Source organism: Sciurus carolinensis, chromosome 7, assembly GCF_902686445.1.
Source record: "Sciurus carolinensis chromosome 7, mSciCar1.2, whole genome shotgun sequence".
NCBI lineage: Eukaryota > Metazoa > Chordata > Mammalia > Rodentia > Sciuridae > Sciurus > Sciurus carolinensis.
In genome coordinates this window covers 134,431,242-134,457,771 of record NC_062219.1, presented here as the reverse complement: position 1 = coordinate 134,457,771, position 26,530 = coordinate 134,431,242, and the positions used below count along the sequence as shown (strand labels likewise).

At 41.2% G+C, this 26,530-nt stretch overlaps 1 protein-coding gene across 2 annotated transcripts; it reads right to left on the bottom strand.

The window, feature by feature from the left end:
* On the bottom strand, positions 1-21,038 carry Nqo2 (N-ribosyldihydronicotinamide:quinone reductase 2). 2 transcript variants are annotated; one of them, XM_047558603.1, is made up of 7 exons: positions 20,887-21,038; positions 11,777-11,872; positions 9,640-9,804; positions 5,082-5,212; positions 3,756-3,869; positions 2,764-2,834; positions 1-625 (listed from the first exon to the last, which is right to left on the bottom strand). In XM_047558603.1, the coding sequence occupies exons 2-7, from the start codon at positions 11,781-11,783 to the stop codon at positions 532-534; spliced, it is 582 nt and encodes a 193-aa protein (XP_047414559.1). In that variant the 5' UTR covers positions 11,784-11,872; positions 20,887-21,038; the 3' UTR covers positions 1-531. The 2 variants fall into 2 exon arrangements, with proteins under 2 accessions (XP_047414559.1, XP_047414558.1); XM_047558602.1 differs by having other exon boundaries at positions 14-625; positions 2,764-2,865.
* Between the last annotated feature and the right edge of the window lie 5,492 nt (positions 21,039-26,530).

Below are 26,530 nucleotides of genomic sequence, written 5' to 3'. Positions count from 1 at the left end.
AATAGAGGAGATAAGTCCTAATATAGAATTAAGACATTAGCTACGAATGGATTAAACTTTCTTGGGAAAAAGCAGAAATTCTCCAGCTGAGTTATGCCAGCTGAGTTATGAAATAAAAACAGAAACATAACAAATCAAGCTCCACGTCCAGAAAACTATCTGAAAATTAAAATTATCACAAAGGTTGAACATAGCAAGATAGATTTTAAACATTAAAGAAATGAAAACCTGAATAAATAATTATCAGTCAACAGAATTCAATAAAATAAGCTGATTACTGAAATTTCTAATCTGGTCGTATAAAACTGAGGTCATTCATTTGTAGTGACTTCATAGTGATTATTAACTAAATCCAGATCACTTTGTTGTAACTTTATTGTTAACAGTGCTGTCTTCTTGCAGGTACTCTTACTGTGTTGCTCACATGATGTACATAGGACACAAAGGGTTATTCCCCGAAGTACCAAGGGGGTGTGCAGCGGATGGGCTCTTCCTTCCAGATGCTCTTTAATCGTTGGGCCCAAGATGCCATCATTGCTTTTCTTTCTTCTTCTGATGACAACTCAGGAGCAAAATTGATCTGAGGGGCAAGGACTTTAAATCCACAGAAGTGCAAAGTGCCATGCTGAAGTCATAAAGAAAAGAACCGATCAGAAACCACACCCTTGATGTATAATTAAATTAAATCATTAAAGGGGGAATGGTAAAAAATGAACCTCCAAAATAAACTCTAAAACAACTATAATGCCATGAGATAACCAAAAACATGTGACTTCTTTATAATCATAGGATGTGGGGAATAAATGAGCAGAAGAACATAGAGCAACTGGAATTTACAGATTGAGATTCATCTGTAATTGTTGCTGTTGTTTCCAACCTTACATGTCACTGTTGTGATTGACTAGGCAAATTATGGTACATTCATATAATAGATCATTCTAGACTAAGTTTTTTTCTAGCTATAGTGTGTCACTATAGTTGAAGTTATTTGTTAAATGAAAAGTACAAATTTTAAGCATTATTTGTTGTATGTCATTTATATAAAAGAGCAATAAACATAATAAACCTATTAATAAAATTATGTCTTAAGAAAATAAACCAAGTTATTAAAAGTGATAATTTTGTGGGGTTTTTTAAGGGAATTTTTATTCTTTTTTCCACATTTCTCCCTTTATCTTCTAATATGTATTTTTGCAAACTGAAAAAAAAATGTAGAGATTTTTAAAAACAAAGAATTTAAATTGGCCTGTGAAGAAGGAAGCTGATTTGCTAACTGTCCTCAGGTGCTTCAGTGGAGTGTCACTAATTGGAATCACTATCCTTTCTCCTTTCAAAAAGGCTCACTTTTTTTTTTCTTAGAAATATCACATTCACACCTGTGCACTGCTTTCTTTAAAACCCACATCCTGGTTCAGTCCTGCCCCATCAGTGTAGGTGGAGCATAAGAGTCTCACACACCACATTATTTTTTCTAACATAACATTTTTATTTCCAGAAACACCGTTATGATCAACAGAAGAAATCAGAAATGGTCTGGGTGAAAAAGTAGTAAACTTGGAAACCAACAGCCTTCACAAATACAGAAAGAAGTTTTAGAAGATATAATTTAAAAGTTGATGAAAACTATGACAAGGAAAGAAACGCACTTAAAAATAAATGTCAACTATCTACATGAAAGGAAGGTCTTCATGGTTTGAAAAGACACGATATGGTTAATTTTGCTAGCATCTGGAGTGCTGAGAAATCAATTAAAAAAAAAAAAACAGACTTGTGGGCAAGGCATGTGAATCCAGAGTTCACAGGAAAAAGCAATTCCTACTTCTTTTGATTTTCCTTTTTCTTTTTTTTTCTTTTTGTGGCACTGGGAATCAAACCCAGCACCTCATGCATGCTAAGTGTTTGCTCTACCACTGAGCTATACTCTCTACTGCCACAATGTCTATATTTTTTTACAGCAAGCTCACAAACCGAGATCTCCTCTATATATGCTCTTCTCTTCTAGAAATCCCTCATGACAACCTGGAAGAGTAACTCCCCGTTAAGTTTCAGGTCTCCTCAGAATCCCTCACCTGGAATCTGCTTCTCTGTATCCTTGCCCCCCAGCTCTGTCCCTCACTGGGGAGCACTTTGCTCATGGTCACCCCAGGTTGCTTGAACTCACTCTGCCTACTGCCTTTCCCTTGGCAGATAGGAGCTACTCCATGGCCACTCATCAGGTCCAGGGTGTTCACACAGGCATCAAGAGTGGGGAAGCTCAGAGTCCCGGGTACACCAAGTGTGCACTATCTCCACGGGGAGTATGGCCACGGGGAGAGGCTAGTGAGAGACTGTATGGAATGCAGGGCCTAGGGCACCTCTTGCCAGGGTTGATCTGCAGGCTTCCCCAGGCATTGCGAGTCTGCATGAAAGGCTCCCTTGGGCCTCCCACGTGCTCATCACACACACGCACACACATACACGCACCTGGAACTACCTCAGCTCCATTCTAATCTCCACAAAGGAGACAACAAGCTAACCAGGTTTGGCTTAGCTTTGGGCCAAATATCAAAGACTATAATTACAATACATTTTCCCTATTGACCAGCCTTTTCAATGCTGTCAAGTCAAAAAAATTCAAAAAGGGCATAATGTTATTGTCTGTATCCAGATACAGTGAGAACGGTGTGGGGTGCCAGGCTCACATCACATGTCATTTCACACCTTGGGAGGTGGGGGACATACAATGGACCAGCACCACAAGGAAGCCTCTCGCCATCTGTTTACCTGGAGTGGCCAAAGAAAGTACCGAAAGTCTCCGCTGACTCCTGCTTTCGTGTACATCTCGGCTGTGCCTCCTGTGGTTAAGGAAAGGAGGGCTAGTTTATCCTGCAGGAGAGGAAGCAAACGCACTTAATTTGGATGCCAGGAGAGGATGTAAGATGCTGGCAAAACGGTTTATGGCAAAACCAGGGAAAAACATGGGGTCAGTTCCTTTAGGGAGGGACAAATGTAACACTCTTATCTCCCACAGGCCCATCCAACAGGTGTCAGCTACATCCCAACACGAGGCAGAATGGAACAATCAGCAAAGGGACCAAGTGAATGCAAAAGCTCTAACATGCCCAGACCTCCAGCAGAAACCAGCTTCCAGAGATACCACGTAAATGGACACAACTGAGGTGCTGTCTAGAGCTGAGAGGTAAGCGGAGCCCAGCCCTCACTGGCCACTCATTAAGTGACAGTGTTACTCGTGGTCCAAGCTGGATCTTGGTTATATCGTTTGCTTTCCTCACATACACTCATTTCCTGAGGTTTTTAGAATTTGAGTCACTAGTTTTAGTAGAAAATTCTTTTAGTAAGTAGTTCACAGCTACTACTATTTTGCATCTACCAGGTCCCACGCATTTCTCATCCTGCAATGTAGGTGTTGCATTATCTTGTTTCACTAGGTCCGCATGTGAAGTTCAGAGGAATGAACTCATACAAGGCCAGGGATGAACTCTCCATCATGGAGTAGATGACCTCTCTAGAGTCAGGGCTAACCACTTCGCTGCCCACATTAACTTGCCCTAGCCCAATGCCCAGAACCCACCCCCACTAGATAGAAAGCTAAACAAGTTCAGAAATGGTTTTCTCATCTGTCCAGCACTCAGTGCTGTTCACATAGTAGATGCTCAATCAATGTTTACTTGAAAAAAAAAAAGCAAACTATAACTTGATAGCTGCCCCCCCCCCACTCTCGATAGTATAGTGATCCTTATCCCTAGGGCACATACCTTGAGAAAACCGGAATCATAGAACCCTGGGATGTCGAAGGCGAATCCTTGGCACAGCACCCTGTCCATCCAGCCCTTCAGGATAGCCGGCACAGTGAACCAGTACAGCGGGAACTGGGGACAGCACACCGAGGAGGAATAAATACTGGGGCTTGTCTCAGGATTCATAATTTAGTCCGTCTGGTGATTCAGAACAAAGACCATTGTCCTACTCCCAAGTGGCTGTGTGGATATGGGTAACCAACATGGCCAGCTCTGAGGTGTGGTGACAGTGGGAAGGGGTGGAGTTGACAATGACACTGGTTGCTATTATGGTGGCTCTGCATCCCCCAGGGATAGCCCCTGATGCTAATCCCCATGCATTTAGGGAAAAGATGAAAACTGGATACTGGCTTTGGGATAGCAGTGACTGAGCCAATCAAGATGAATGAGAGGAAGGGTGTGGAAAAGACCTCACCCTTTCTATATCTGGGGTGAGTTGTTAAAATCTGGGTGTCGAATGGGACCAATCATATCCCTTACTTGGAATCATTCTTGGCATGCAGCAAGGCAGAACAGAGCCAAGGTGTAGGGAGATGTGGATGGGAATCTGGGGAGGACAGCAGAGGTGCTTCAGCTTGGGTCCTGTGTCCCTGAAGCCAGCCACAACTCTGTACTGCTTGTCTAGGAGACTTAAGTGACCAAAGCCCTTGGATCAAACTCCCCTTTCTTTCTAGTTTGACTTGGACCAGGTCTCTCAAACACATGTGTTTACTTGACTGTTCTTTCTGCAGTGACAAATAGGAACCATTGTTACCTCCTTGGGACAAATACAGGGAAAGTGGCTGGTGTGTGTGTGTGTGTGTGTGTGTGTGTGTGTGTGTGTGTACCAACTAGTGAAAAGATGGAAACAAAAGATTTTCCTCTTAATAATCAGGGTATTTGAGGCCTTTGACCCATACTACCTTGATAAACAATTGGGTAGAGAAATCTGGCTTTCAAGTGGCCCAGCATGTATAAGGGTGGGGACTGGGAGAAAATGAAAGCAAAAAGACTTTCATTATTCAATGGTTTGTGGACCCCTGGAATAACAGAAAAATTCATTCCTGTTTACTTGGGAGGTCAGAACTGTGAGTAATAATGGCTGCATGGATCCCTTTACCAAACTAGGTAAATATTACAACTAAGTATTGTAACTAAGTACCATGGTACAGCACTCATCCAGCAAATGTGAAAATATGCTATTAAAACTTTGGTGCCACTTCTAGGAGTGCAAAATGCAGTATTTGGAAAGAGTCTTATGTAAGCTAAATATCATTCAATACATTAATTGGAGGAAAAACAAACCTGGAATATCACGAGATCAGCTTCCTGCACCTTTTTCTGCTCATCAGTGATGTCACTGGTTAGACACCCTTTCTTGTAGGCTTCATAGGCTTCCACCCCATAACTGAAGACCTCAGGATTAGAAAGGGCACCTGGGGGAAAAAGCCACTTCCAGGTGAGAGGCTGTGGCCCATCCCCACCATTCCACTGGCGCTGTGTGTGCCCAGACTCCTCAAAGTGAGTCAGCGACATCTACTGTGACCCAACCAGGAGCTGGACCCTGGGTCAGGCTAGAGAACAAGAAGGAACCTGAAAGGGCCACTCATTGAGTGCTTCCTACCTACCAGCTGCTGTGCTCTGCACCCATCACCCTTCTTATGCTCATAACAACTGATGAGATCACACCAGTGCTCCACCAGAGAGAAGCTGAACTTAAATGGGCTTAGTAACTTATTTGGTGCCACCGAAGTCCTAAGTGGCAGAGGTAGGCACAGAGGCGGGATGACTGGAGGATCAAATGTGACTTCCTCTATTGTACCATGTGCAAACCTTAAGTCACTTTGAGAAACGCCACAATGGGAAGTGAACCAGTCATCAATTTGTAATTTAAAAAAGAGAGAAGAATGTTCTTTGCTTCCACTTTTAACTTATTTGTATTTGATTTTAATTCAAAGAACACACACCAAGTGCTTCTACATATAACATCTTGTCTTTTCAGGGAGACTGAAGAGAGGAACTACTGTAGGCCAGAGACTGTGTTGCACTAGGGAGGTAATCAGATGGGGGTCACAGCTGCCATATTACATCAAGTCCAAGACCCCTCTGGACCATTTACACCTATAGTCGTCCCTCAGTATCCACAGGCAATTGGTTCCAGGACTTCCCAGGTTACCAAAATTCATGGATGCTCAAGTCCATACATAAAATGTTGTAGGATTTGCTTAGAACCTACAAATATCCTCTTGTAGGCTTTAAATTACCTCTAGATGACTTCTAATATCTCATACAAGGTAAATCTATGTAGATAGTTGTTTAACTGTATTTTTTATGGAATAATGGCAAGAAAAAAAATCTGTATATGTTCAATACAGGTGCAATTTTTTTCCAAATAGGTACTCCCTCTCTCCCTCCCTCCATTCCTCTCTCCCTCCCTTCCTTCCTTCCTTCCAAATTGGCACTGGCAAACAAACCCAGAGGCGTTTAACCACTGAGCTACATCCCAAACTTTTTAATTTTTATTTTGAAACAGGGTCTTGCTAAATTGCTTAGGGTCTCACTAAGTTGCTCAGGCTGGCCTCAAACTCGAGACACTTCTGCCTCAGCCTCCCAGGTCACTGGAATTACAAACATATACCCAGCTCCAAATATTCTCAATCCACAGTTAGTTGAGTCTGTGGATGCAGAATCTACAGCTATCGAGTGTTCACTATATCTACAGAGTTTCAAATCTACACATGGAATGTACTTTTGTTAATATTTGGAATAAGATCTACAATGACCCACTCTAGAAGTTGAAGTATGCTTGCGTCAGGGCTGTGGTGCAGAACTGGAGTACGTGTGAAAAGGGGTTGCACTTTTCAGCCTCTGTTCACCTATATTTAAAAACATTTTTTACAGTTAGCAGGGCATGATGACATATACCTATAATCCCAGCACTATGGGAGACTGAAGCAGGGGATCTCAAGTTCGAGGCTAGCCTCAGCAACTTAGCAAAACCTTTTCTCAAACTGAAAAATAAAAAGGGCTGGGAATGTAGCTCAGTTGTAAAGCACTCCCAATTCACTTCCCCAAAATGGACATTAAATTTGAGTTGGTTAGAAACCAACTTGCCACTGAGTCACTTAAAAAACAATGGCAAGCCTGGCATGGTGGCTCACACCTATAATCCCAGTGACTTGGGAGGCTAAAGCAGGAAGATTGCAAGTTCAAAGCCAGCCTCAGCAACTTAGAGAGGCAATAAGCAACTTAGCAAAAACCTGTCTCAAAATAAAAAATAAAAAGGGCTGAGGATGTGGCTCAGGGGTTAAGTGCCCCTGGGGTCAATCCTTGGTACAGATTGAAAAAAAAAAAGAGGAAAGAAAGAAACAAACAGTGGCAAACAAAACCAGTAACTCCTTGTCCCATTGTTCTCTATTTTTCTAGTCCATGTGTTGCTGTTTACTAAGAGAAAATAGATGATGATGATGATGATGATTTTGCAATGCTAGGGGTCAAACCCAGGGCTTTACACATGCAAGGCAAAACCCACCTGTGGTGGGGATTTATTACAATAAAAAAAAGAAAGACAAAATAACACAAAGGATGAGTACTGAATGTTGTATCTGTAGTTAACACAACCACAAAGAAATTTGAGATTTTAAATACTGGAAAAGAGCAGGTGCAACTGTCATTATTTGTAGATGATTTGGCTGCATGTCTGGAAAGCCCCATTGAATCACCTGAAAAGTATCACAAATAAGAAGGAAACTAGGGGGCTGGGGTCATGTCTCAGTGGTAGAGCACTTGCCTAGCACGTGTGCGGCACTGGGTTCCATCCTCAGCACCACATAAAAATAAATAAATAAAATAAAGGTGTTATGTCCACCTACAGCTAAAAAAAGCATATTAAAAAAAAGAAGGAAACTAGGAGTAGCTGGACACACACATACTCCTCTTCACACAAAGAAGCTACAGCCAGTTGGTAAGAATTAAACAAGGTCTATATGATGAAAACATATAAATAAACCTGGTGATTATCAAAGTAGACCTGAGCAAAGGTCACACCATTCTCTTAGAACTGACATAACAGGTCAATTCATTCCAAGTTCATCTACATATTTAGTGGAACCTGGATGAAAACACCATCAGGTTTCTTTTTGCATCTGGATGGCTGATTGAAATGCTTTTATGGAAAATTAAAGTAAAATAGTTAGAAAAATTTGAAAATAAGAGAAATGAGAGTGACTTACATCAGATATTAAATTGTATTATTTGCCAAAATAAGTAAAACTATGTGGACATGGATAAAACAATAGGAGTGGAACCAATAGACTGGGATGTAGTTAGTTATAAAGTGTTTGCCTAGCACCCTTGAGGCCCTGGGTTCAATACCCAGAACCACACGCACACACAAAAAATAAATAAAAAAATATTAAAATGAGTAGAATAGAATATAAAGTGAAAATCTGGATCACAATGAAGGTGGCATTTTTTATTTTTTTTAATTTATTTTATTTTATTTTTTGTGGTGCTGGGGATCAAACCCAGGGCCTTGTGCTTGCAAGGCAAGCACTCTACCAACTGAGCTATCTCCTCAACCTGAAGGTGGCATTTAAATCAAGGGCAAATAGCTGAATCACACAATAAGCAGTGATAAAACATCTAGGTAGGCTTAGGAGAAGAAATTGGGCCCATATCTCATATCGCATGCCAAAATAAATTTGAAATAGATAAAATACTTAAATTAAAAACTAGAACCTCTGGAATATTGTAAGAAACTATAAAACACTTTCTTACAACCTTAGAGTTCATGTAAGTATGACATAAATTCCTGAAGTCATAGATAAAAAAGACTGATCAAATATTAACTAAATGAAAGTAAATGGAAGCCTTTAAAAGGACAGTCACCATGAGCAAAATCAAATAAACAAAAACAAAAACAAATTAGGTAAAAAGGATTTACAACTCATATTCCATACTATAAGCTTTTTAATATATAAAGAACTTTTAAAAATCAATAATAAAAAGACTAACAATAGAAAAATGAACAGGGGATATGAACAGAAAATTCACAGGAAGAATATTTAATATTTTATTAAATGTTAATACAAATAAAATGTTAACACAAATAAAATGTTAATACAAATAAATATTAATAAATAGAATATAAATCTTAATACATTAAACCTCACAATGAGAGAAGGAAAAGTAGAACTATCTTTTCACCTGCTAGACTGGCAATTTCAAAAACATCAGCAATACTACTGATGACAGTGAGGAAATAACACATTTGTAAACATTGCTGACAATGGTGTAAATTGGTGTGAGATTTATGGAAAGCAACTTGGTATTATCTAGGAAAATTAAAATGCACACTCCTTTTGACCAGTAATTCCACTTCTAGACAAACTCACATACGTGGGAAAACACATATGACTCTGATTGTTTCCTGCAGCATTGTTTTTAATAGCAAAATATCAGAAACAACCTAAAATGTCCTTTAGTAGGGAGTCACTTAAAACCATAACATGGCCATACAATGGAATACTTTCTACAACAAGAAAAATAAAAGCAACTTGCAAAATGATGAGAATATGCTACTATTTTTGTAAAATGTAGAGGAAAATGAAGGATACTCTCATAATTGTTAATACCCCAAGGACTATCTCAGACAGGAAATAGAGAAAACTGTATCCTGACTATCTTGGGAACAGAGAAACTCGGTGGCTGGGGGATAGGATGGAAAAGAGTCTGGCACTGTGGACTCTTGACCTGAGACTTTTATATTTTGTGCAATGATTAGTTTTTTAAGACTTTGTTAAAATTATAAAATAAAAGATGAAGGTTAAAAAAATAATCAAGTATTTACGCCATGACTCACCAGTGATATCTTTCCTTGTGGCCCTTGGTTCAAAGTTCATGGCATACAAATCAGACACGGTGACGGTGCATCCCTGCTTGCTTAATTCATCCACTGCCACTTGCTTCAAGGAGCCATTGAAAGACTTGGGTTCCTGGTGTGCATAGACAATGAGCACTCTCTTACCTACATCAGAAGAAACAGTTCCTACTGAAAAGCCATTCTCCTTTGTCAAAATCCCGTGAAGACTAAGATGAAAATTTAAATGCTTAGGTGCATCACTGCAGTTGAAGCTAAGCAATACCAATGTTCTTATTGGATGACAGTTTTAAAGTGAGCATTTTTAAATTCAGTTATATCATAATTCATCATTACTTGAGTATGCAAATACAGGTTGAGTATTCTTTATCTGAAGTACTTGAGACCAGAAATATTTTATAATTCATGTTTTTCAGATTTTGGAATATTTGTGTAGACTTTATAAGTAAAGCATCCCTGATATGAAAATCCCAAATCATAAATACTCCAAAATCTGAAATTTTTTTGTTCAGAGAATTTTGAATTTCAGAGTATTTTAGAGTCATGTGCTGAGAAAATATTTTAGATCTTTAGATTAGGGATGCTCAACCTATATATACAAACACGACAGGCCAAATCATGTCTTCTCAAAACAAAACAAAGTCACACGATTAAATCCTTTAAAGCCTGATCTAATTTGGATAGCCTCTATGAGAAGTTTTAGCCTGACTCCCAAACATCAAAATAAAAAGACTTCTAGAATTAATCCTTTGTGCCAACCCTACAGCTGGCACATTCTGCCTTCATCTTCCAGGTTTATGGCAACTAGGCACTTAAACAAAATATGAGGAACTGGTTCCCTGGTCCCTTGAGGAAGGCAGGATTATGTGAAAGCCATATTTTGGTGGCAAAGCTAAGGCAAAGAAGACTCTTAATAGGCTTTATGGCACTGGTTATATCATGAACAGCAGAGGCTCTGACACAGTATCTTTTGCATTCCTAAGAGTCTGTGGGATTATGTACTGAATTCTTCCAGAAGGCAAGTTGGTGATTTGCCCTGGTAACATCTAAGACTAATATGCTAAATGCTTGATTTAAATTTTGCAGTCTAGGATCTTGAGGAGAAACATACATTAGCTTGAAGCAAACAATTTCAGGGTATTCAGTTGAGTGTAAGGGCTGAATTACATGAGTTAAGTAAATTATCAACTTTTACTTTCTCAGAATCCAATGTTATAAAAGAGTTCTACTTGGGGGCTTACCAGGAGAATGGGTATAGCAGTGTTTCTGATCTAGGGGCAGTATTGCCAGTCAGGGAATATTTCCCAATTCCAGAGCCATTTCTTATCATCACAACTGGTGGGGGCAGGCAGAGCTACTGGCCTCTAAAGGGTAGAGTCCAGGGACTCTGCTGAACATTCTACAAGGCACAGGGCATATCCCCCCAACAAAGGATTATGTGGCCCCAGACATGTACTAAGGTTGAAACATCCAAATTTATAGTAGAATATATAGAATAAAGTGAATTTATAAGTTCTAAAATGAAAGGATTTCCATGTTGTATTGTTGAGTGAAAAAAATAAGTAACAAAATTCATGTGTGGGTATGTGGGTGCTTGTGCCTGCATGCATGATAAGCAAACACAAAAGTATAGGTGGGGCTGGGGGTGAGCTCAGTGGTAGATACTCTGCTTAACATGCATGAGGCCCTAGCACTGATTTTAAAAAAAAATAATAATAAGATGAAGAAGGAAACAAAAAAGTAAAAATTCAATTATTTACAAAAAGAAGAAAAGTGAAGATGGAATCATTTTAAACTTGGGTTTAAAGTGTGGTTTAAAATTTGGGCTCACTCACTGAACAACTATTTTTTGAGGACCTACTATGTCACAGGGATGATTTCTGAAACTGGAGGCAGGTTTAAAACAAGGGAGGTATGGCTTCCACTCTTGAGGAACCTGCCTTCTGGAGCAGGGTGAAATGGACAATTTAACAAAATAAGATAATTCCAGAGATTGATCCAGTTATAATCCAAATAGGTCTTACACACTTCTGTGTTGTTTGGGTTTCGATTTTTTAACTATCAAATGATATATTCAATTTTGGATTAAAAGTCTAACTCTCCCATAATGAGTCATTACCTGCCATGCCTGAGGAAGATGGGTTTTTTTCCTCTGCTTTGGTGTGGCAGGCCCAGGCTTTCAGGTGCAGTCACTCTCCTTGGTGATCCCAATAATCTGAAAGAGAAAATAAACTCAGGGGAGGTGAGGAATGCAGAGGTGAGGTTCAAATACAAAGTCTAGGCTCATGTGCATGCATCAGAATAAAAGGCTCTTGAGAGAGGCAGGGCTTCCTCTGGAAACAGGCCTCCAAAGACAAATCATGCCAAACATCAAAACCAACACTTTTATTTTTTCTGAGAGGACTTTGAACCTTTGGTGAAGGCAGTCAGCCACAGAGAAATAAGAAATGAGCCACAGACAAGAGGCAGGCGTTGTACCTCCTCAGCCTTTATGTAAAAAATGAAGGTGAACAGGCAAAGGGCAGGCACATTAACAGGCTGTCACGCGCCACTGGGCACCTGAACACCCTGGTGTTGGGGAAGCCTTTGGGATGGTACCGGGTGGGTCTTTTTCCTACCTGCAAATAAGGAGAGTCAGTTCAGACCTGGTTTCTAGACAGAGATCTCACAAGTTCCTCTAGGGAAGCAGTGTAGGCCAGTGGAGACTACCACATCAGATGAATTTTACCCAGATTCCAGTTTTGCTAACTATGGGACCTGCAGCAAGTCCCTGCACCTCCCTCTGCCTCAGTCTTCTCAACTACAAAGCCACAGAGTGGTTCAGGAAAGTAACAAAGAAAGATATATATACAGTGGGTGGCACCCAATATGACTCCAGAGGGTTCGGGGTGGAGCTCAGTAGTAAAGTGTGTGCTAAGCATGTACATGTTGAGGGCCATCTTGGACAAGATGGCACCTGGCAGTGAGCCAAAGGGCACTGGCTACCAAAAAGGCTGCTTGCTTACTAGTTCCTTGGAGACTTATGACGTGTTAACGCCAGGCTCAAGGATTGGCTATCTAATATCATGCCGTGCGTGGACGGCTCATGATTTATATAGTGTTATGCTGACATTCCTCTGCATGCTCTCCTGCGTGAGAGAAAGCTTTGCTATAATTGGCTGATAAGCTAGGAACCTGGGGGAGGAGAGAGGGAGAGGGAAGAAGAAGGAAGATAGAGAAAAAAGGAGACAGAGAAACAGGGAGGACGCAATAAATCTCGTCAAACTAAAGATTAGTGGTGTCTCCTTTCTCTGCGCCGGTTCCGCTGGACGGAACAAGTGGTGGCCCGTACTGGGTACTTCTTTCTCCTGTGTCCTCCCAGGTAAATAACTTGAGGTAAGCTATAGGAAAACTAAGTAACTTAAGGTAAGCTATAGGAAAACTGTAGGATAACCTCCCGGAAATCTCTGGCCAGAGTGTATAAGGGGGAGGTCACATAACCCCGGCGAAGGGGTCACATAACCCCAGCGGAGGGGTCACATAACCCTGGTTGAGGGGTCACATAACTCCAGAATGGGGTCACAAGTATCAAGAAATCAAATGATAAGAATCATACAAGATGTACTTAAGGCTAATGGGACTGCCGTAAAATGATCTACTGTAACAGCATATGTAACCACATTGGCCAAGTTTAGTCCTTGGTTTTTGGAAGAGGGAGTCCTAAATATTCCACAATGGGAACATCATAAAGTGGATCTTATCAAAGCAGAAAAGCAATCCCCGTTACCTAGAGGTACTTTTCCTATGTGGCAGCTCATTAAGGAATGTCTAACATCTGAGAAAGGCAGAATAAAAACTTTAGTAGAGAAGGAAATATGTGTCTGGAAGAGATAAAGGAACAACTAAGTGTAACTTCTCATAAAGAGGAAGAAGAGGAGGAGGGGCTTACCGGGTAGGAATTAGAAAGAACATCAGGGACACGGTCGTCCCCACCAGTTATGTCAGGAAGGAACACCAATCCCTTCCTGGAGGCAGCAGCTCCCCCCCCAAGCAGCCTGCCCCCTATATCCCCCAAAGTACCCTTGGGGGGAATTAGCTCATGCTATAAATCAGATGGGTTTTTCACCGTGGGGAGAAGAAACCCCCATTAAAGAAACCTCAGCTGTTCCACAGTTTTTTCCTGTGCTAGAGGACCAAAATAGACAAAGATTCCACCAACCTCTAGATTTCAAAATGGTAAAAAATTTTAAGGAAGCAGTAGCTACGTACGGTCCACAGGCCCCATTTACAATTGGTATGTTGAAATCAGTATTGGGACTAAATCTAGTGCCGGAAGATTGGAAAAGGACTAGGGAAAAATTTACAAGGTGTTACCTGCCCCATTCAAGCCGAGGGACAAACAGGGACTAAGGGGCTAGATTTTTCGGAGGAGCCACTGAACCATTATAGATAACATGGAAATCCAAAAATCCTATCTAGGTCCCCCAGTGGCCCCTTTCTAAAGAAAAAATAGAGGCGGCCCAGGAAATAGTTAGTCAACAATTAAAGGAAAACCATATCATTCCTTCCACTTCCCCTTGGAATACACCCATTTTTGTCATTAAAAAAAAAAAAAAGTCTGGGAAATGGCAACTCTTACAAGATCTGAGAGCTATAAATTCCAGTATGCAGATTTGGGCCTGGTGCAACTGGGTCTCCCCTCATTAGCTGCTATTCCAAAACATTATCATATCATCTCTATAGACATAAGATTGTTTCTTTTCCATTCCTGTGCATCCCAAGGATAGTCCTCGATTTGCCTTTTCCATTCCTTCTTTAAATAATGAAGGGCCTAATACTAGATACCAATGGGTGGTCCTTCCCCAGGGAATGGCAAATAGCCCCACTATGTGTCAAATATATGTTGGTCAGGCTATATCACAGATTAGACAGAATTGTAACTAACTTTATTGTCTCCATTATATGGATGATATTCTTTTGGCTCATAGGGAACAGGAGACTTTATTAAGGGTATTTGACAATATTATTGAAACCCTAGGAAAATGGGGATTACACGTGGCCCCAGAAAAGGTGCAAACCCGCAGCCCTATTACCTTTCTAGGACATCAAATATTCGATACCTGTGTTAGGCCACAAAAAATTCAATTAGCCACGGAAAAGCTTAAGACTCTAAATGATTTCCAAAAATTATTAGGTGATATAAATTGGATAAGGCCAAATTTGGGAATTACCACTGGTCAACTTAAGCCTTTATTTGATATTCTCCAAGGAGATTCAGACCCTACATCCCCCAGAAATTTAACTCCTGAAGGTAGAAAAGCCTTGAGGTTAGTAGAACAAGCTTTAGAAAATGCTCATAGTGATAGAGTTGATCTATCCTTGCCTTTTAGCCTCATAGTGTTAGATTCTGAATATACTCCTACAGGTCTATTTTGGCAAACTGGACCCCTGATATGGATCCATTTGCCAGTGTCCCCCAAAAATGTTGTTTCCCCGTATCCTGTGATGGTGGCAAATCTAGTTACATTAGGACTTAAGACGGCCCTTCGAGTTTTTGGAGTTCATCCTCAGACAGTTAGTGTCCTGTACACGGCAAAACAGATTGAAATACTAGTTAACAATAATGAAAATTGAGCAATTGTCTATTGTTCCACCATGGCCACATTTGATAATCACTTGCCAAGTTCACCTATTGTCAACTTCTTCAAAAGACATTCTGTTATTTTCCCTCAGGTTGTTAAGGCTCAACCTATCCCAGCAGCAAATACAATCTTTACAGATGGCTCCTCCTCCAGTACAGCTACAGTAGTTTCTGACATAGTACAGACTATTATTACTTCTCATTAGTCTGCTCAAAAACCTGAACTAAAAGCAATAATAACTGCCTTACAAGCATTTCCTGAGGAATCTTTAAATATTTATACTGACAGTCTCTATATTGACCAGCTTGTGCCACGGCTTGAGACAGCTGGACCCATTAGTCCTCAATCTACCTTACAACAATGCTTTTATGAAGTACAAACTCTTCTGTGGACTCGCAAATAACCTTTATATATAGACCATATCAGAGCACATTCAGGCTTACCTGGGCCTTTAGCTCAAGGAAATTCTGCAGACTCAGCTACCCAAAATCCTCATGTGTTTAATATTGTACAAGAAGCAATTAATTTCCATAAAGATTTTCATGTCAATGCTACTACTCTCAAAATAAAATATAACATTACAAAAGAACAAGCCAGAAATAGAGTAAAACAGTGTCCTGCCTGTGTGCCTCATTTATCTGTTCCTCATTTTGGAGTCAATCTTAGAGGACTCCTTCCAAATCATCTATGGCAGATGGATGTCACCCATATCGCTCAATTTGGTACTTTAAGATTTGTACATGTAATTGTAGATACCTACTCAGGATATATATTTGCTACCGCCCATACAGGGGAAAAGACAAAAGAGGTAATCAGTCATTGCCTTCAAGCCTTTGCTACTATGGGAAGACCAAAATCATTTAAAACAGATATGGGCCTGCGTATACTTCTTCATTTCAACAGTTTTGCTCAAACTTTAATATCTATCATTCTACAGGATTGCCCTACAATCCACAAGGACAAGTTATCGTGGAAAGTGCTAATCAAACATTAAAAGTCTACTTAACTAAATAAAAAGGGGGAATAGGGGTATTAGCCCCTCCCAAGAACAGATTTAATCTTGCTTTATTCACCCTCAAGTTTTTAAATTTGGGTGCTATGGGCTGTACTGCGGCTGATAGACATTTTAGTGGAAAGTTTGGTGGCCTCCACAAGCAATGTGGAAAGACATCTTGACTGGGTCCTGGAAAGGACCTGACCCAGTATTAATTTGGGGGAGAGGATCTGTTTGTGTTTTTCCTCAGGACCAACAACAACCTATCTGTGTCCCGGGCGCTTGGTAAGAACTATCCATAAGAAAGAAAATGGCACCGAAACACAAAATGATGGTGGTGGTGGTAAGCCAGCTGTTGTTAGCTCTTCCTAAAACTTTTGGGGATATATTCTGGGGACTGCTATCTGTATGGCCTATTCCCTTGCCTATTACTCATGATGCACAAGTTTTCCCTCAATTATTTCCTAGTACAGAACTTCTAGATAGCCCTTACCTACCAGCTGATTCCACTGTAAAGCCACTTAATACTAGTCTAAACTTCAAGTTAAGAGGTAGTCTTTGCTTCCCCTGGTTAGCCACCTCAGAAACCACCATGATACAGGGAGGCAATCTCTCTCTCATTCAACAAAGGTGCAGTCAAATGCAAGCCTAAATAAAGGGAGTTGATACACCTGTTTATAGTTATACAGGGTGCAAGGCCAATTTCACTTCCTTTAATCAATCTTTCCCCCCTACTCCCATATATGTCATGTCTCTGTTTGTGTTCATTCTAACAGTTCTAAGTTTAATATTAACATTACTAATAACAATGATAATGATACTGAGGTCCTTAACTGCGCTAACCAAGAGTGTTATATGTCTAGTTGTTGGGATGCTTCAGTATTTCCTCTGGCAGTGATTGCCAGGATTCCTAAATTCATTCCAGTCCCAGTGATCTTAAATCATAGTGAATGGAACTTCCTACCCGTGAGAGCAAAAAGAGATTTTGGTATCTCAGCTATTATAGCCATCGCTGTTGCTGTGGCGGCTGCTGGGGCTGCTGCCACTGATGCTGGACTTGCCCTAGGCACTGCTATTCCTACTGCTCACGCGCTCAACAACCTGTCACGAGCCACTGCCGAAGCATTGACAGCCCAGGAAAACATCAATACACATCTTACCACGGGAATCCTGATTCTAAACCAAAGAGTGGACTTACGACAAGAACAAGTGGACATGTTGACTGTTACCGCACAGACGGACTGTCTAGTGCATGCCCAAGCATTATGTGTTACCCCTATACCCTATTCTAATATTACTGCTGCTGCAAATCTGTCCAAACGGCTTGGTAGCATGCTTAATGGGACATGGACTAAAGAGTTTACTAATTTGACTACCCTATTAAGGAATTCTACATTTGTGGTAAATAGTACTCAGGTCAAGGTCCCGGGTATGCCAGAAGTCATTAGTTTCTTACAGTCAGCGTTACAATTTGGTAAACAATGAATGGGAAGTTTTGCTATGATGGGATTGTTGTTCTTGCTGTTATTATTGCTGCTCAGATATCTGTTGTCTCTAAGGAGTCATCAAAGACAGCAAGCCTTAGTGGAACAGCAAGCCCTTATGGCCATGGAGCAAGGCTCTGATCCACAGATTTGGCTCTCCCAATTACAGGGCTGGTAGTCAAAGATGGGTAAGCACAGGGTGGACTTTATACCAACCTAAGACAGGGTTCAAAGCATACCAACAGCTCTTTGACTCCCAATGACGGGTACGGATAAAGTCTGACTCTGGCACCTAAGACAGACACAGTCACTGTCCTTTTCTTTTAATAATAAAAAGGGGGAGCTTGTCGAGGGCCGTCTTGGACAAGATGGTGCCTGGCAGTGAGCCAAAGGGCACTGGCTACCAAAATAAGGAAGTACCCAAAAAGGCTGCTTGCTTACTAGTTCCTTGGAGACTTACGACGTGTTAACGCCAAGCTCAAGGATTGGCTATCTAATATCATGCTGTGCGTGGACAGCTCGTGATTTATATAGTGTTATGCTGGCATTCCTCTGCATGCTCTCCTGCATGAGAGAAAGCTTTGCTATAATTGGCTGATAAGCTAGGAGCCTGGGGTAGGAGAGAGGGAGAGAGAAGAAGAAGGAAGATAGAGAACAAAGGAGACAGAGAAACAGGGAGGACACAATAAATCTCGTCTAACTAAAGATTAGTGGTGTCTCCTTTCTCCGCACATGTTCCGCTGGACGGAACATGTACAAAGCTCTAGGTTCAATCCCCAGCACCAAAAAAGAAAAATGTTAGTTGTCCCTAGAAGGCCTCAGAGGCACAAAGGAGGTCTGTGTCCTCTAGCCCCAAAAAACTGGCTTCATGCTGAGAGAGCCAAGATACTGCCCACTCCCACTGACAGAGGGGGAAAAAAAGCTCAGATAAAACTCAACAACAAAAACAAAACAACCCTATTAAAAATAAAAACAGAACTAGAATAGACCTTTCTCTAAATGAGATATGCAAATGAGAACTAAGTAAATGAAAAGATGCATGATGTCACTAGTCACTGGGAATTGCTAATCAAAATTACAATGAGATATCACTTCACACCCATTAAAATGGCTACTATCAAAAAATCAAGAATCAACAGTGTTGGTGGGAAATGGAAGGGTTTGGAACCCCTACTCACTGTTGGTGTGGATGTAAAAAGTGCATCTGCTATGGAAAAGTGGTACAGAGGTCCCTCAAAAAATTAAAAATGAAGTTACCATGTATTCTGCAATTCCACTTGTGGGTATAAATTCAAAAAAAATGAAAGCAGGGTGAGAACCACTTGTGCACCCACATTCACAGCAGCATTATTCATAGCAGCCAAATAGGTGGAAGCCACCCTCTGGCTGGATACTGTACTCGGTGCCGAGGCTACAGAGATGAACAAAAGAGGTGAGAATAGGACGCTACTTTTTGTGGGGAAGAGACAATAAACAAGAAGACAAGGCACAGAATTCCAAACAGAGATATGTACTAGGGATGATGATAAGTAATAGTGATAGCACTAAGAAAATAAAGTAACAGTATATAAAATGGCAGGGGTATGTTTGCTATTTTAGATAGGGAGCTCAAGAAGGGGTCTTCAACAGGGAGAGTAAATGGTGATATGCTGTTTGCCATGCAAAGATATGGGGTCCAGACAGAGGGAATAGCAAGTTAGTGTTGAAGTGGGAACTCTCCTAAAGGGTTTGAGAAACCAGAGAGGCTATTTGGCTGGACTGTGGTTTTTAGTTTTAGATGTTTTTTTTTTTTATTTTTTTTTAGAGGCGGTGGGGGATCCAGTCAGAATTGAGTGGAGTCCAAACAAAGCTGACCTTGTAGGGTAGGGACAAAGATTTTATCCTAAGACTACCAAAAAGTCATGGGAACATCTTAAGCAGGAGAATGGTATGATCTGATTTACCTATTGAAAAGTTCCAGTGTCACTGCAGACTCAGGGATGCTCATCCTGAGATTCTCAAAGTGAGGGACCAGAGACATCTTGATTTGGATCAAATGTTTTCATTTGAATGCCTCCTGGCACTTACGCATTTTTCAGCACCCCAGGCCTCACCACTCCTTATTGCCTTGCTTGGCCCAGGTGACATATTTCTATCACATGATCTTGCTCATTTGATAGCCACTTGAGTAATTTCGGTTCCCAACTTGATATCATCCACTTCTAGCGGTAAAGAATAAGAAACTGAGGCCCACAAATGAGGGACTTGTTCAACATAAACAAGTCTCCAACACAGGCTCTTCACCCTCAGGCACCCCATCCACAGCAGGAACAACTCTCCTTTGTTGGGAACCATGTTCTTACCAAGTCCACAGGCAGAGTCATGTGCTTTTAAACTATACATACCACAACAAATGTGTTGTTATTTTTGACATATACGTAATTCCATTTTAAAGCATCCAAAAGCTATTTTATGAAGTTTTCTCTTTATTATCTGTTATGCCTTTTTCCACAGTCGGGCCCCATACTGGTCACTGGAACAGCTAGACATTTCATTGTGTAGCTACACCATTGTCTGCCTGCCCTTTTGTGCCCATTTTCCTATTTCTGGGGACTTAGGTTACTCCCGTCCCCCTACCCCAGAACTATACCTAGCACTATTAGAAGTCTGCATGATTTTTACACGTTCCTTTTCATGTATTTCCTTTGGCTGAGATTTCCAGAGATTCAAGATTACAGAAGCTGTTCTGTTATTTTCAGCGATTAACGGTTAGGAAGAAGATTTTCCCCCCCCAGATTACAAGGTTACAGCGGCTCCGCGGCGCTTCGGTAAACGGTAGCACCCTTCACGAACGGTGATCTCGGTGATCTCGGGCTCCCTGCTCCCTTATTAGTAATATGTGGATAATGCCAGCACCCACTTCACAGGGCTGCGACCTTATTAAACGAGATTATTCGTGGGAAGCATAACTGTGCCTGGCACGCGATGACGCCCCGGGAGAGGTAAGTGATCATATTTTCAAACCGGTTCAGGATCCAGGGTGCAAGGAACCACGGGGACACATATCTAGGTGGCAAGTTAAAAGCCAGAGACCTCTCTGGTCTGCAGTCCCTCCCAAGCCCGCCAGGTCCCCGGCCGGTGGGGCACTCACTCTCCCGCCTGCGCGACCGGGGAAGCAGCGGAAGGGCTCGCCCATGTGCGTCCGGGAAAGGACACTCCGCTTCCACGTCAGGTTCTAGCCACTGGGCCGCGCACTCACGCACCCCGCCAGCTGTACAGCCGCGTCTGCGCTCTGGAGCACCGGGACCCACTCCCATTCTGGCGCGGGCGCCCCGCCCTCTTCCCGCCCACTCGCTTACGCCCCGCCCTCGCCCCGCCCCTCCACCCTGATAATAGGGAGACTCGGATTGGCTCCGCGCTGTGGGAGGCTGGGCTGGGACGCTGGGTTGGACTGAGTGGTGGAGGAACCCTGGAACCCTCCTGCCTCCTCTCGAATCCCTGGTGTGTATCCAGGTTAAAACAAAGGGGGATCCGTAAGCTGCTACTTAGCAATGAAAAGGAATGAGCTGTGGATACACCGACAGCCGGCTCAAATCTCCACGGAATTACGCTAAGTGGGAAAAAAGCCAATCCCAAGAGGTTGCGTACTGTATGATTCCATTTCTTGAAAGGACGAATTATAGAAATGAAGAGCATATTAATGGTTGCCAGGAGTTAGGGAGGGAAGTGGCTGGGAAGTGGCTGTGACTATAAAAAGGATCTGCGGTGATGGAAATGAGCTATCAGTGTCGACCTACTGCTTGTGCTCGTGTGGGGTAGTTTTGCTAGGTGTTGGGCGAAACTAGATTAAAGGCGTATGGGTCCAAAGAAGAAGTTTAATGGACACAATTAAAGTCAGGGCCGAAGACACCCTCAAGAAGGTGGAAAGAGTCTATGGTTAGTTGATGGATTGGAGGGAGTTTGGAGAGTGCTGGTGAGCTGTTTGGGTGAATTGTCTCTTTTTCCAACCTTTTTCTGGTGCCATCCTATTTGGTAGCCCACCTGCCATTATGACCTCTCCCAAGGACCCTCTCCAATCTCTTTGCCTTGTTTTCTGGTATCCTCGCCCTATTCAACCACAGAACAGAAGGGAAGTTTTTGCCTGTATATGTAATGTTCCTAGTGAAACTTGGCCGTTTATTGTACTCCACGTCGGTTCTTGGCTCTTTCCTGCTTATATTTAAGGTTTAGGGTTTTAGAATTCTTTTCACTTCACCTACAGTGGCACCTCACCATCTCTAGGTGCAGTGCTGGGTTGGGTTAGCCTTTCTGTTTCTGCTATTGATTCCTTGTATTCAGAGGCAGGAATATGGCCTGAGTTGCTGTCACAACCCTGTGCTCCACAGCAAGAAACCGGGCAGCCTTGTCTTGTGAGCCCAAATCCTAGAGTCCGACTTCATTTTGGAATAGAGTAGCAAGTGCAGGGAGCATTAGTACCTACTCCTTGATCATGCATGACTGTGGTGCAACACCACCACCTTATGGTAGCCAGGAGAAATCACAGATGTGGACTGAGCAAGCCGCTTTCTGCTTGGGACTGGAAGCTGGAATGTCTACATTCCCTAGGGCCGTTTGAACGTTGTAAATTGAAGGGTGGTTGGTTCTAGGACAGTTCTCAAAAGGGAAATAAAAGAACTTCCTGCTAATCTGGTATTGTTGCAATTACTGCAAACATATGAAATGTGACCTTATTTGTGTTCTGAGTTTGAGGAGGAGATCATGCTATCAAAATGAGATTAAATAGAGTTAGTATCAAGGACAAGCATCACCTCTAGGGACTAGAAGATTTCCACTTTTCATTTCATCTTTAAATTGAAGAAATGCAAAGATAGGATTAGGCATTTTAGGTAAGGAGGCAGATAAGCCAGTTAGTTATACATTTCCTCTTCTCAACTCCCCATGTTTTATTTCAGAATAAAATGGAACTTAGTGAAACAACCTGAAGGTCAAGCAAATTAGCTAAGCTATTTCCTAAAGAGATGTTCTTTTTGGATTTCATTTAATGGTATTTCTTGCCCTCCTCCTAACAGCATCCACTTTCTTTTGGGAAATTGATTTGTCCTAATAGCATTGTCTCTCTCTCTCTCTCTCTGTCTCTCTCTGTCTCTCTGTCTCTCTCTCTGTCTGTCTCTCTCTCTCTCTCTCTCTCTCTCTCTCTTCTCTATCTGATGTTATTTGCCATTTAAACCATTTTAAAGTGTGCCATTCAGTAGCTTTAATTACATGCATACTGTTGTACAACCATTATGGTCATTTATTTCCAAAAACTTTCCATTACACCTAACAAAAACTGTGCTTCCATTCGTTATGGTTGGGATCTTGACTGTCCTCCAAAGGCACATATTTTGAAGGCTTAGTCCCTAGTCCATGATGTACTGGGAGGTGGTAGAACCTTTAGGAGATTGAATCTAGGTGAAGCAAGTTAGATCATTGGGGGCGTGCCCTTGAAGGGGATATTAGGACCCTGATCCCATCCCCTTCCTCTCTCTCTGCTTCTCCACCACAGTGATGTGATTAGGCCCCCCACACCACATGTTCATTGCCATGATATGCTGCCTTGACACAGGCCCAAAAGTAAGAAATTCAATCATCCATGGACTGAAACTTCTGCAACCAGGAGCCAAAATAAACATTTTCTTCTTCAAATTGATTTATCTCAGGTATTTTGTCACTGTGATGGAAAACTAACACACTATTTAACAATAACTTCCCAATCTCCCCTCCTCCCATCCCCTGGTAACTTTTAATCAATTTGTTTATTCTATATATTTTATATAATTGAATCATATAATGTGTCCTTTTCATTTACCTTATTTCCCTTGAAAACTGTGTTGTCAAGCTTCATCCATGTTGTAGCATATACTGGAGCTTTATTCCTTTCTCTGGATGAGTAATATAAAAAGTGTGTACATTTTGTTTATCCATTCATCTGTTGATGGACACTTGAGTATTGTGAATAGTGCTTCAGTGATAATTTTCATACAAGTATTTGTGTGGGTCCCTGTGTTTGGTTCTTTGGGGTATGTAAACAAGTGGAATTATTGGGTCATATGGTTAATACTGCATATAGCTTTTTGAGGAACAGTGAGTGACTACACCACTTTACATTCCCACCAGCAATGTACATGGGTTATGATTTCTCTGCATCCTCACCAACAATTTCAGGTTCCCTTTTTTCTAAATAAAGCCATCCTGAAAGGTGAGAGAAGAGGTATCTCACTGAAGTTTTATTTTTGTTGTTGTTTGGTGCTAGGGATTGAATCCTCATGCATGCCAAGCACATACTCCCCACCAAGCTGCATCTTCAGTGTCTCATTGTGTTTTTGATTTACATTTTCCTAATATCTAATGATATTGAGCATCTTTTCTTGTGTTTATTGACTATTCATATTCCTTCTTTGGAGAAATGTCTCTTCAAGTTCCTGGTTCATTGTTGAATGGGGTTTGTTATCTATTTGTTGTTCAATTGTAGGAGTTCCTTATGTATTCTGGATATAATCAACTTACAAAGAGGAAAGATTGACTTTGACTCATAGATTTAGAGGTTTTAATTAATAATCAGTTGACCTATTGTTTTGGGTGAGCAAGCACATAATGGCAGGAATATGTGATAGAACAAAACTGTTCACCTTGTGGCTGATCAGTGAAGAAGGAAGAAGGAAGAAGAGACTGGGGCCCCACCATCCCTTCTAGGGCACACCCTCAGTGACCTGAACGATCTCCATTAGGTCCCACCTCTTAAAGGTTCCACCACTCCCCAGGAGCACTGTTCTGAGGACCAAGCCTTTAACACATGAATTTTGGGGGGAAACATTTAAAATTCAAACTATGTCAATAGCCTTTGACACACAAATTTTCAATTTTAACTAAATCTAATTTATCAATTTTTTGTTGTTGTTCTACTTGGACTTTTTGTTCATATCCAAGAACCTATTACCAAACTCAAGGTGATGAGTTTCAAGAAACTCAGAGTTTCTTCTCAGAGTTTTATGGTTTTAACCCTTTTACTTTGGTCATTGGTTTTGAGTTATCTTTTTATAGGGTATGAAGTAGGGGACCAACCTCTCTTTTGGGTGTGGAAATCCAGTTGTTCCAGCATGATACATTGAAAGATTTTTCTTTTCTCTATTGAATGGGTTTGGTATCCTTGTAAAAAGTCAATTGGCCATAAAACATATGGGATTATTTAGGAGCCCCGGTATATCAAGTGTTACATCTCTCTTGCTGTTTTTAATATTCTCTTTGTCTATAACCAGTCTGCTTATAATATATTACAGTCTCAGAGGTTCAGTCTACTGTTGGCTGACTCCACAGCTCTGGGCCCTGAGTGAAGCAGATCATGGTGGAGAAAGATGTAGTGGAGAGGAGCAGCTCAATACATGGCAAGCAGGAAGCAGAACGAGAGCTCTGCTCACCAGGGACAAGATAGAAACCCCAAAGCCCTGCCGCTGTGACCTGCTTCCTCTGTGCACACCCTATCAGCCTATAGTTTCCACCCAGTTAATCCATATCAGTGAATTAATCCACAGATTAGGTTACTGTTGTGAGGTTCGGTTATCAACATATAGTGAGACCACCAGAAACTAAAGTAGGAAAAAAGTTTATTTGGGGAAATGAGAGAAAAAGAAAACAGACTGACATGTCGGGACCACTACTCCAAGTGGGGCAGTAGTGGCGAGTGACTTCAGCAAGCTCATTTTTAAAGTGAAAACCATAAAAAAATCCTGGCAGGTTTACAATAGGGGCCTTTTCTCTTTTTTTTTCCCAAGGAGTGCAAGCAGCTAGCTCTAACTTATCTATCTCAGGCTGCACCTGGCGGGTTAGCAGGGCCAGCCAGGCATGGGGAGCCAGACTAGGGGTAGCTGAAACTGGCAGCTTCTGGGGCCTCTGAAGGGATGGGTTGCTTCACAGAAATGGTCCCAATGTCCTTAACTCATGGCCACATTATTTTATTTCCAGTATTGTCCTTATATTTACCACAGTCAGCACAACTCGGTGATTTTATTTGTACCCATTTTGGTTTGGTCAATCTTAACTAGATATATTTGTTTTATATCAGAGGGTCTCTACCTTTTTCTTTTTATAAGGGGGTCTCTACTCTTTCACAGTTTCAACTCTCATAACTCAATCATTTTGCCTCTGAATATCCTAGCACACACATGAGCCTTTGTGGGACACTTCATATCTAAACCATAACAAAAATATGTCTTGTTATTAACTTTCAATTAATTAAATTGTTTGTCAGCCAGATTTCTATTAAGACTGACATGACTTTAATCATGTGTTTCTGAACAATTTGCATGCTTAAACTGAGCATTGGTTTTTCATGAAATACATAATCTACCTTTCTTTGTGTGGTGTCTAATTTTCATATATGTTAGATATTAAATACATGTAAATTCTTACAGCCTTACTATTGTATAGAAAAGACTTTCAGATTATTTAACAAAACTTGTGAAACTGAAGAGAATGGTAAGTACAAGACCAAGTGTATACAGTAAAATAGTAGATTCAAGCTCTTTAACATTCTAAGAGTGCAGGTTTCTGACCTGTAGCTGTTATCACATTATTGATGCACATCATTTACAGATGTCATTAACAGTTAATATTTGGGTCTAGAACACTCTCACACTGCAAAAAAAATGTGCTTTGAAACAAATATGTCATTTAAAAAAATATTGATTTTTTAAAAAATAAGTGAGTCTTGAAATAACGTATTTTGGAGATCCTAGCACATCAACGCAGGTGGAAGAAAA

What these genes read in the sequence shown, in the direction of transcription:
- Nqo2 (XM_047558602.1), bottom strand. An exon ending in CTGATCTCGTGATATTCCAG is followed by an intron (nt 3,870 to 5,081) that starts GTTTGTTTTTCC and finishes TGCTGTCCCCAG; the next exon opens with TTCCCGCTGTACTGGTTCAC. An exon ending in ATGATTCCGGTTTTCTCAAG is followed by an intron (nt 2,866 to 3,755) that starts GTATGTGCCCTA and finishes CCTCTCCTGCAG; the next exon opens with GATAAACTAGCCCTCCTTTC.